Raw genomic sequence first — 12,053 nt, 5'->3', positions numbered from 1 at the left:
AGAGAATAAGAATTAGACTGATCTTTCTTTATATTATTACATGGACATGAGCCATAAATAATCTCAAATAATTGATTGTTTTGATCCTTAAACCTAAGATTATCATAGTGTCAAACATAAAAATTAATCTATTCTGATGTAATCAAACGTTATCTTTAATCGGATAATTATAAAGGTTGTACTTAATTACGTTATGAATTATGTACTTGACAATGATTAATCAAGATGTAATTTATCCATCTTGTTATAGAGAGATATCTATGGGCCACTCGATTAAGCGTGACTATAGAAATGCATGGACGTGCTACAAATAAATGAATAAGTATCAATGTCATTTATTATTTTAGTATGCTTATTGATCGAGAAAGTAATTGAATTAGATAAGTTAACTTTGTCCATGCATTATATTCAATTATAGATATTACACGATAAAAGGATTAAAGCAATAATTATATTAGATTATGTTGGATCACCCACTTAATTTAATATGTATACACAAAATGTGTTGCTAGAGACCAATTATGACTTATGGGTCATAAAATAAGTTATGAACCCATTATCATATTAAATAATAACTATAATTGAAGACCATTTTAGGAATAATAATTAAGGATATAGTAATATTTAAAAAAATTGCAAATATAGCAAAATTATCGCTGATAGACTTGTATCGATAATCTATCAATGATAAACCAATATTTACAACATGGTCTATCGATGATAGACTTACATCATTGATATAATTTGACAAATTTTACTACATTTGTAATTTTTAAAAAATGTTATACTTAATTATTTTGCAGACTAAATTTGCAACAATCTAACAAAAAAGGATGAGATGTAAAAATTTAAATATTTGTGATATGTGAGTTTGATTTCCAACGAGAGACAGAAAAAAACTAATTTAAATAGTTAAAAGGAAAAGAGTTGTATTTTCTGAAAGGGCAAATCTGACCATTTCCGTAATTAATAGTAATAATAGAAAAAAAAGGAACCCGTAAGACTGTAGACAACAAAGGTACATGCGAATTGGGCAGCGGTTGTTGAAACGCTTGGGCTGTTCTCCCTCAGTTCTCATGGCCTCCCACCATCTTCACACTGCTACTGCTAGTGCTTCGCATATTTGCAGAAATTTTTTGGGATTCATTTTCACCTCCAAATTTCCCCATCCTTTTCGCTTCTCTACTTCTTCTTCGAGGATTCATTCTTTTCCTTCGTTCTCCCTTCTGCTATCCCCAAAGGTATCTCTCTTTCTGCTAATTCCTACTTCTTGTTCTTAATTGATTCTGTTATTTACAACCTAACCTACTTTCATAACATTAAGAGCCTCATTACTGGCTGGGTGTTACAGTGTAGGTGTGAAATGGGTGAAGTATAATATTCTTGTTGCAAGTGTAGTTCGAGATATCACTTATGAGTAGAATGTGGAAGATGCCCATCATTGGAATGATCTTTTAATTTATTATATGTACTCTAATTGTAGCGTTTGGTTTTATTCAAAGCAATCTACAACTTTTGCCTTTGTTTTTTGCTGCAGTTTTGACTTTTGTTAAGGAATTTTCTCTGTTTCTCAGGGTTACTGCAGTTCATCCGGAAGTATAAATTCTGCCAATACCATGGATACGGTTCCAACTTATCATGGTAGTTCTGCATCTACTAGATGCCAGCCAATGGTGCAATTCCAAGATTCATTATCGAACCCGCTTACGTTCAAAGAAGATACTGGAATTGATAATCCTGCAGATGCTAGAGTCATGCTCATTGATGGCACATCAATCATTTTTAGAGCATACTACAAGCTTTTGGGTATGTTACACGTGTCAGTCAGAATGCTTTAGTTTTACTTGGTTTGTTATCTTAAGTTCTTATAATGTAGCCTGAATCTTTTATTAGAATGAATAATGTGTTTCATACAAGAAGGCAATACTCCTATTTATAGAGTTTTATTACAAGTGGGGGTAGAAAGGAAACTAACTTAGAATTTTAACTAATTACTCAATTAACCTCTATTCTTCTTACATCATTCTACTCCTCCAAAAAGAAAACTCGTTCGCAAGTTCTATAAAGAAAAAAAGTTATGAAGCAAACAATGAATCAAGTAAACTTGTTCAACGGTGTGTAGACTAAAGAGTTTCGGAGAAATCTTGGAAGAATTTTGGAGTAGGAATTTTATTAATTGTGCATACATGGGGGAAAACTCCTATTTATAGAGTTTAGTACATGTGGGGTAAAAAGGGAACTAACTTAGACTTTTATCCAATTACCCAATTAGCTCCATTCTTATTTACATCGTCATAACATATATTTTCAATTTGTATTTTCACTGGAATGGTTTATGTGCCAAGAGGATGATTGATAACAGAAAAGTGGTCCACTTAAACCCGTTGGTAAAGATAAGTAGATGTTAAATTCTGACCATTTATATTTTGTTGTTAAGAAACACAAACGAACTTCATTAATAGAAAACAAGATATGCAAAAATGGAGACGAGATCTCCCAGGAACGGGGGGGTTACAAAAAGGATCCCCAATAGGCATTAATTTGCATCAAATTAAAATTAGAGATCTGGGGGAGCAAAGTACGCCATGTTGATGAAACAATCTAGCTAGCTCTCTGCATTCATCATGAGAGGATTGACTGCCTTAAAAAGTCCTCTTGTTACCCATAAAAGCACTGCCACTGAATTGAATCATAACACTCTAGCTTTGCCCCCCCAAAAAAGAAGTCCCATAAATTAACTGAAAACAAGTTAAATCCTCCAAACATCCAGCTTAAGTGCATGTTTGGATTGACTTTCTAAATGTTTAAAAAAGTGTTTATAAGTGCAAAAGAAAAAGTTTTTATAAACATTTAGAAAGTCAATCGAAACGCATCCTAAATTTAAGATTTGGAAAAGACTGGATCAACCCAAAGGAACATACGTTTTTACAATATTTACTTCATTGATTTAATTTGTTTGATTGGATTTTTGTCGTGGGAGCAGCAAAGCTTCATCATGGACATTTATCACATGCGGATGGAAATGGAGATTGGGTGCTAACAATATTTACTGCTTTGTCACTTGTAAGTAACATTCTTATTAGGTTCTGGTTTTAAAATGTTATTTGCTATTGTTTTCCAACAATGATAGATATTCTACTAATAATGACTCAAACCTTGGTGTTATCATTCCTCTTATGCTCATCTCTGTTATTGTTTGCTATGAATTAATTTATGTAAAATATTACAATAAAAGATTGGATATCAATTTTCGTCACTTCTTGTTTCTGATTAAAAATAAAGAAATTCTGATACAATTAAATTTGTGGCATTGATACTACTGAAAATAATAATTTTAACTTCATTTTTTCTGTTGGATTTCGCTTTTTTAGCTTGTTCTTTGCGTTTGTTTGTTTTGGTCGTTTCCCTTGTATTGGCCGAGATCATCTTTGGGCAGTTTGTTTGGATGTTTTTGTCTTTTCTTTTTTTGCTCTTTGTATAATTCTCTTGTACTTTGAGCATTAGTCTCATTTTCCTTTATTAATAAAGAAACTTGTCTTCGTTTCAAAAAGAAAAAAAGAAGAAAATAATAATTTTTGTGTTTTCTTCATTGAGAAGGAAGAGGTTTCTTATTATTTAAAATCTTTTTTTGTCACCCAAGGAAGAGGTTTCTTAAATAAAAGTATATGTTGTCAGTTTGTCAATCAAATTATTGAATTGTCACTTTGGAAAACCAAAAGGTAAGTTCTCTCCCCTCTATCCTCTCTTCTCTCTCGTCCCCTTTTCAGTAGCCGGGTTCTTTAGCAGACCCTTTCAATAAGTCTCAAAGCACAACATGGAGGTTATCAGTTGCAAAATCGATGAGTCACACTACTGCATTTGGAAAGAGGAAAATTGCAGTTTTATTAAAGATGTAGTAGCCAGCAGAAGCATTTCTCTTTCCTATAGTCAACTTAGATGGGCTCAGTCAGTAATATTTGACTTACACAGAACTCCGGTGGACAGTCATTTCAGGAAATTCGGGGACATTGACAGAGGAATATTCAGAATCTCAAAGTTTCAATCTTAGTTCGAATAGGTTCTAAGTTGCAGTCACGGGCCATATTCAGGGGGCTTCTTTAATATAAGAGTGTGTTAAGGGAAATATCAGCAAGGATGGATGCTGCAAAATTGGATTATGTTAGATGGCATTCAGATAATATCTCCAAGACTTCTTTTCTACAGTTGGTCGAAAAGATAAGTTATGTTGAAAAGGTAAAAGCCAGTTCTATTTCCACTGCCGCAAGATATGAAACTAAGGAAGTTGGTCAGGTTCTTAGTTAAAAAGGAAAGCCTCAAGCGCTTTTTCCATTCTTCCCCTCCAATACAGAAGCAGTGGTTGATCAAGAACCATGAAGTTGCAAAGGTCAATTTTGAAAACCTATGGATTATATCAAAATTATTTGCCTCAGATGACTGGGGATTGATCCGTAAGAGGCTAGAAGTTCTTTTCCAAATGAAAATTGTTATAAATCCTTTATATGATGAGAGTGCCCTCATTAGTATTGATCAAGGCTCAATCTTAGACTTTCTTAGTGAAGAAGGAAAATGGCAGGCCTGGAGAGATTTCCACCTAAAATTTGAAAGATGGGATAACCTCAAACATAGCCGGCCACTTGTTCAAAAAGGCTATGGTGGTTGGCTTAAAATAAAAAACCTTCCTCTGGATTACTAGCGTAGAAGTACCTTTTGAGGCTATTGTGGATCACTTTGGTGGTCTTCTAGATATAGCCACCGAAACTCTAAACTAAACAAATGTTGGTGATGCCGGATTCAGGTAAAGAAGAACTTGTGTGGATTTGTGCCATTAACGATTGAAATTACTGACCTAAAGAGGATAAATATTTACCTACATTTTGGAGACTTTGAATTTCTAAATACTCTAAGACCTTCCAAAGTTCCTAGCTTGCTGTAAGATTTTAAAAACTTTATTGATCGATTGAGAATTAGAGTTGTTTTGTTGATGAAGATTTTGATCCTTCCTCCTTTCCATCAGTATCGAGTTACGAAATCAGTGTTTGCAACTCTTTCCAAAAGTAGAAATCCGTTTGAAATTCTGAAGCTTTTCCGGCCATCCCACTGGTGCCAGAGAAGATGACAGAGGCCGGCAATCAGGTTGAAGGTGAATTAATTGTGCGGGCAATTGAACAGGCCCCTTCTTTGAATTTTGCCGAACCCAAGATAAATAGCGGTTGCAAAATAGCAGTGGGATTCATTTCTATTGATTCTGCTTTTAAAATTACGGCAGATGATGAGTCTCTAAGTGAGTCATTAAGTGAGAGGATTAAAGAAAAACAGGCCCACTTATTTACAATTATGAGCAATTATGAAATTTGCTCATTTCTGATGACAACTCATGACATTTAAAGCAAAAAAGTTACAGAATGCTTCAGCAAAGGAATTTTCACTTTCTGTTAGTACAGAGGCCCAACTTTCTCCAGATTTTGGAATTTCCAGTAGTCTCAAGTGTGCCAAAGGAAGTAAATCCACTCATGCTCCAAAAATTATCAAGCATTGCATCTGCAAACAAACCTCCTTCAATAATGTTTGGACTGCCCTACTAAAATCGGAATTAAATGGGGTTTGTGACCTTAAAGTCCTCTCTTCGGACTATTCTCGGAACCACCCCCTCAAGCATTCCATTTCTGATAAAAATCCGGATCTACTGGAAGTGTACAACTCTAAAGTTCAGGCCCCTGAATGCTTCATTAGGTCAGTAAAAGCAGATTCTTCATCTAAGCTTTTCAAAATTTCAGAATCCACCATGTCTAACACTAACTTGAAAAAATTTGGCCCCAATGTATCAAGAATCTCGGCCTCCTCTTGTTCTGTTTGGTATTCTTCCAACTCCTCTAAATTCTCAATCTATATCTTCGGTGCTTGCATTGATTATCAATGCAGATCTTCTAGCCTGGAATTTTAAAATGAGACCGATGGAAATTCGAGTTAGAAAAATGTGATTTTACTGACCTGTTGCAATCTAAATCAGAGGTTTGAATCTTCACACAACTTTCTTCGAAAAGGTCGAAGTTCATTTAGATCGTCCAAGCATTGTGGAATGATGTTCTCTCTTTTATTTAGAATTTCTGAGTAGTCTTGAGCAGAGGGCTTCTTTGCACGGGACTTGTATCTTTTTTTTCTTAAATTTTCCAAAGAAGTGACTAGGTGAATCTCAAGGAAAGGAGGAAATGAAAAGCCGTGAGAAGTAACAATTGTGGTCTTAGGAGAAATGGCTTTCTCGGGCTCTTCCTCTTCCCCATTTGCATACCAAAAGGCGTTACTTCATTGAATGCTTTGTGGGGTCCACCGTGTGTGAGCCAGTCCTAAATAAGGCATAGGATTCATTTGAAAAAGAAGTGACATGGTGGTTTTTGGGAGTATGACTTGATACAGATAATAGCTAAATCAAACTCAACAATAACAACGAGCTAAGCAAAATCCTCTATCCTAGAAGTACGAATGAAGTCTAGAAAGTAAACTAGGTACAAAGTAATTAATTAAATTAGATGACAAAAGGAGCCCAAAGTAAGCTGACAAAATGGCCACAAAAAGCTTCGAGATGAGTGAAAACTGTGCCACTGTATTAGTCACATAAGAAGAGGATAAAGTGGGGAACAAGGTTATCGGATTCTCAGAATACATCAATACAGGAGTGTTGGATGTCGTCCTTAAGGTAGCCTCTCAATTGCTGCAATCTGTTGTCGAAGCTCTTCCAGTTGTTGTAGAGCTATTCCTGAGGAAGCTTGCATGTTAGGGTTGGAATGAATTGAATATTCACGAACAAAAAATGTTGAGTGAATTTGTGAATTTTTAACATTGGGATGACAACTAAGGTTAGTGGGTGACAGGACATACAAATTTGATGATAGAAGAGGTGGTGGCTGGTCGGAATTAGGTGGCAGTATGTGAATTGAGTCGTGGGGAGCAATATAGGCCGTGAATGAAAAAGAGGGTTGCACAGATGAGATGATCGGCACTGTTTGAGGAGGATGGACCGGCACGTGGTGGTGCATGAGAGGTGTTTGACAACACGGGTGATGACATAATTGGATGGGAATGCATTGGCCAACGTTGCTTGAAGGCGGTGAAACCATTCGTCCATGGAAACACTGATCCAAGCATCCACGACGGTGCTAAAACTGGCGACTATCTCCTTTGTTTGATTTTCATCAATAGTTATGTTGTCTAGGGTTTGTTTAATGTTCTGTTCTGATACCACATTGAAAATAGAGACAAAGAACACACAAATATACATGGAAACCCGAGTATCGGGAGAAAATCATGATCTTTTGTTCTTATTATTTTATGATAATAAAAAAGTACAAAATGGGTAAAAATTATATGCAACACGAGCCTAATTAAAAGAATAAAAATTAGGGAAAGTAAATCTTAACTACCCATGGGCTTTCATCAAGGCCCAAGCCCACTATTTCTAACAATAAATTTTGAGCCGAAGTAGAGTTCTAATGTTCCAAGTGTAAGTCGTGAGGAATTAGAAGAGTTTAATGCAAAGGAAGAGGATGAAGATTATGAGATTTTGGAGAACATAATCAGCAATGTCCGTGAGTTGTTTGTGGAGGAAGGTTTAGGAAAAGAACAACCTTCTCTCAAAAAATTCAGTGAAGAAATCCCAAAGCACTTGCACGGCATCATTGAAGCTTGTGGTATATCTTTCATTTGAGTTCTTTATACTCTTTCTCCAGCATTGTAAACAGTCTTGGATGTGATAGTGCATTGAAAGTCTTTCTGGAATTGAAGGGAGCTAGGAGTTTAAAAAAAAAAAGGTAGTTAGGAAGCAGATAATAAAGAAGATCACCCTGATTTTGGTTTTGCTACAAGTATCAAAAAGTAAAGTTTTATTCCAAATTTTGATAGACGTAGGTAGTTCTTATGTTAGAGAATAAAAGATTTTTTTAAAGATCTTATATCTATTATATATTTTTCTAAAAGCATCTGTGGTTTTTCTGCAAGCAAAAGTTCTGTTTATTATAGTGGTTAATGTGCTTAGTCATTATTATTATTTTGCAGATTGTTGATGTTCTGGAGATTATGCCTTCTCATGTGGCGGTAGTTTTTCTTTTTCCCTCAACACCCTCTTCAATTAGTTATTCCAAACATTCACCAATGTTTGGTTTTTGAGATTTGACTTTTGGGTTTTATTTGATTTGTTGTTATAAAAATTTTTGGGTTTCATTAATCCTTCCGTTTGGTTCTTATTTTTAACTTTTCTTGGCAAAAAATGAGAGAGGATGGGCATTGTTGGTGGGGAGGGTGAAATATGAGAGGTGACAGGGGATGAAGAAAAAATATTTTAAAGTAAATTTTTGGTTACATCAACAAAATTAAACTAGAACATAGATGATTATTGTAAGAAAACATGTACAAAAGTTATGGCATCTTTTTATCAAGGAAACTAACAAACAGTCAACATCAGGTACCAAATTGGAGTTTTTTTATTTTTTTGTAATGGAGACAAACTTCTTTATTAATAATAAAACTCAAAGTACAAGAGAGTTATACAATGTGCGTAATAAAGAAGCTAGATAGCAATAAGCAAGGGAAATCAGAAGGTGCACCCGAACATCTCAGCTAGGTTGACACCCCCTTAGCACCAAACCATTATATCTCAATAGGTCTCCAAATTGGAGCATTATAGAAACCTAAATGGCGGAAACATTAGATTTTGAAACCTAGAGACAAATTGCATCTGAAACTCAAACAGTAGGGATCAAATGGGTATTCGTCCCTTAAATGGTAGTTAGACTAATAAGCAAGTGATGATCCATATAATTTGGCTGGCAAGTTTTAGAATCCTTCATCCATCTTTAAGTACTCAGTCTGTTTTTTAGCATAACTAATCAGTAACCTGCCCTTCATGTGGTTTGGTGTTTAGCTTGTGTCTCTCATTATTATTCTCTTAACCATATATGGAATAGCAATACTCATGTATGTATTCTCAATGTTGTACAGGTTGTGTTCGACCATGATGGTAAGATATAGGATTCAAAATTGTCACATTACTCTTCAAGAACATGTATGTGGTTGTATTCATTATTTTTCTTGGATGTACAATTTTCATAATTTTCTCTTTGCATGTACTTCACCTGGTGTGCTAGGCACATTGAAGTGTTTTGTAGAGAAATATTCACATTTAGCCTTTTTTTTAAATGGAGACGAACCTTTTTATAAATAAAAATAAATGAGACTAATGCACAAAGTACAATAGAATTATACTAAGAGCAAAAGAAGTAAGGAAAATACAGCCTACAACTGAAACAATGGATATACCCAGGCAACACAAATATGAAAATGACCTAAAAACGATGACAAATGAGAAAACGAGCCATCTTTTTTTTTTTTTTGAAAAGGATACGAGTCTCAGTAAAGCAACAGAAATTTGAAACATCGGTAAAGACTTAGATACAATGTAAAACTTTATTAATAAACCCTTTGATTCCTCTACACCAGCAGGTCCTCACTGTCCTTCATACATAGTGGGAACATCGAGGGTAAAAGACACTTATTGGCAATCTTTCTTTGCATAATCAAGGAACAATTTAGAAGACCAAAGGCCATAATCCAGATCAATATATTAACTCTCCTTGGACTACTGGATTTCCATAGAGCTTTGAAAGTACCTTTGTCCAACGGGGATGGTGAAGAAAGATGAACCAAAAGGGACTTAACTCAAAATCTTCCTGACTTATCAATTGACCAGAATGTACTATCATCCGACTCTATGTCTTAGAAGAGAGAAGGTATAACCGAGATAATAAATTAGAAATTTCGTCTCCTTTTAACAGTCTTTGAAACACTATTGACCTAGACATAGTGGAATTGTCCCATTGAGCAACAACTGAATCCTAGGAAGCATAGATACCGACATGCGACATGACGACACAACGACACTGACATGACAACTGCCATTTTTAAAAAAGTAGGACATGACACGTCAGGGACACGTCGGTTTTTTTAAAGAACTAAATATAAGTCATGCATATAAACATATTACATAGAGTAGTTTGTTCAACACAACAAAAGCCAAAAGGTAAAAACTACAAAACTACAAAATAGAATCAAGATCATGTCTTCGTTCTTCTCCAATGTTCTCTTGAGAATCCTGAACTTGAGCCTCATTAGTAAAAACTATAGCTTCTAATTCTAGTTCCTCCAAAGATAAACTAGCCACCTCAAGCATTCCCACATCTTCAAATGAATCAAACGAATCCCCAACAATGTCCCGCATTGTTTTCTCTTCTGTGAGATATTCAGGAGTTCTTGATAAAAGACGTAGATTGCTATGGATGTACACCAAGTCTTCTGCACGTTGTGGTGTCATCTTGTTTCTTCTCATGGAGTGCACAAATGAATATGTACTCCAATTTCTCTCACCCCAAGAGGAGGATGAAGGCTGAATCAGTAACTCATAGCTAGTGACTGTAAAGTTGGATTAAAGTCACCATGGATGGTTCACCAACTATTTAGAGGCATATCATATCTATTATGTATGGATTCAGGATTAGCAAACTGTTCAGACATTGTAGAGAAATTGGCAAATTCAATGTTTACTTTTGTGTGCTCATCCTCTGAATTAAAATATTTCTTAATACACTTCATCCTCTCTCTTGCTACTTCTAAGTTTTGATGTGGTGGAACTCGAGACTTGTCTTCTTGAAGCCATTATACACTATAATACCTAAATAAAATTTTAAAATGGACTAAACTTTTGGGTGTGTTTAGGAATTGAAAACATAAAAATCTAAGATGAGTACATTGGATTTAGAGAATGTGCCAAACAAGTACATTATATGATGAACAAGTACACAACAATGTTTGGTCATACTAAATTGATAGATATCAAACTGTCCAATGTCCGGCCACACAGCAAGAAAAGAGTAAATAAAGAAGAGGCAGAAAAAAACCGGCAAAAGAGTGGCGTCCAAATTTTGGGGAAAATGGACAGAAACCGGCGATTAGGTTGGCGGCGACCAGTGAGAGAGATGGGCAGCAACGATGACCGGTGAGAGGGTTAGGGCAGAGAGGGTTGGTGGCTTGGTGGGGAGTGTAATCTAGAATTCAGAAAGGTATCGTTCTTATTATTCATCTTGAGTCAAAGGAATGTTACATATTTATATAGAAAATAAACTAAACCCTAGAGACTATATAAAATTACAATAAAGGACATATGAGATATATATAAATATATATATCATAACACTCTCCCTCAAGCTGGAGCAAATATGTCGATCATGTCCAGCTTGTTGCACAGATAGCTTATCCTTGCTCCATTTAAAGCTTTAGTTAGAATATCTCCCAATTGTTCTCCAGTCTTCACATATCCTGTGGACACCAACCCATCTTGGATTTTCTCACGAATGAAGTGACAATCCACCTCAATATGTTTAGTTCGTTCATGAAATACTGGATTAGATGTAATATGATGTGCAACTTGATTATCACACTATAATTTAGCTGGCACGGTAATACTGAAGCCTATCTCAGATAATAGTTGGTGAATCCATACTATTTCACACACAGATTGTGCCATAGCTCTATATTCTGACTTAGCACTCGAACGAGAAACAACATTTTGTTTCTTACTCTTCCATGATACTAAGTTTCCACCTACAAAGACACAATATCCAGAGGTTGATCTTCTATCCTCACGAGACCTCGCCCAATCAGCATCAGAAAAACATTCAACTCTCGTATGTCCATGATCTTTGTATAAGATCCCACGTCCAGGAGAAGCTTTTAGATAACACAAAATTTGCTCTACTGCAGCCCAATGATCCATTGTAGGGGAAGACATGAATTGACTTACAAAACTTACAGAATAGACAATGTTTGGTCGAGTCACTGTTAAGTAGTTCAACTTCCCAACTAATCTCCTATATCTCTCAGGATCTTTACATAATTCTCCTTCTTTAACAAGTTGTTGATTTGGCATCATCGGAGTGCCACTTGGTTTGGCTCCCAATAGAAACGTCCGAAGTTGGATCTATTTCTCCATGAATGCGGTCTGATATGAACGT

At 35.4% G+C, this 12,053-nt stretch overlaps 1 protein-coding gene across 4 annotated transcripts in view; it reads left to right on the top strand.

Moving 5' to 3' along the window:
• The first annotated feature begins 986 nt into the window (after nt 1-986).
• Nucleotides 987-12,053, top strand: part of LOC101222649 (DNA polymerase I) — a 53,702-nt gene continuing 42,635 nt past the window's right edge. For all 4 annotated transcript variants that reach the window (XM_031884068.1, XM_011655563.2, XM_004144297.3 and 1 more), the window contains exons 1-5: nt 987-1,241; nt 1,575-1,806; nt 2,984-3,063; nt 8,047-8,085; nt 8,989-9,007. In XM_031884068.1, the coding sequence (XP_031739928.1) occupies nt 1,023-1,241; nt 1,575-1,806; nt 2,984-3,063; nt 8,047-8,085; nt 8,989-9,007 (589 nt within the window). In that variant the 5' untranslated portion in view covers nt 987-1,022. The remainder of the gene's footprint in view (nt 1,242-1,574; nt 1,807-2,983; nt 3,064-8,046; nt 8,086-8,988; nt 9,008-12,053) is intronic.

The sequence above is a fragment of the Cucumis sativus genome, chromosome 4 (assembly GCF_000004075.3).
Source record: "Cucumis sativus cultivar 9930 chromosome 4, Cucumber_9930_V3, whole genome shotgun sequence".
In the NCBI taxonomy this organism is placed as follows: Eukaryota; Viridiplantae; Streptophyta; class Magnoliopsida; order Cucurbitales; family Cucurbitaceae; genus Cucumis; species Cucumis sativus.
This window is presented reverse-complemented; position numbering and strand designations above follow the sequence as displayed.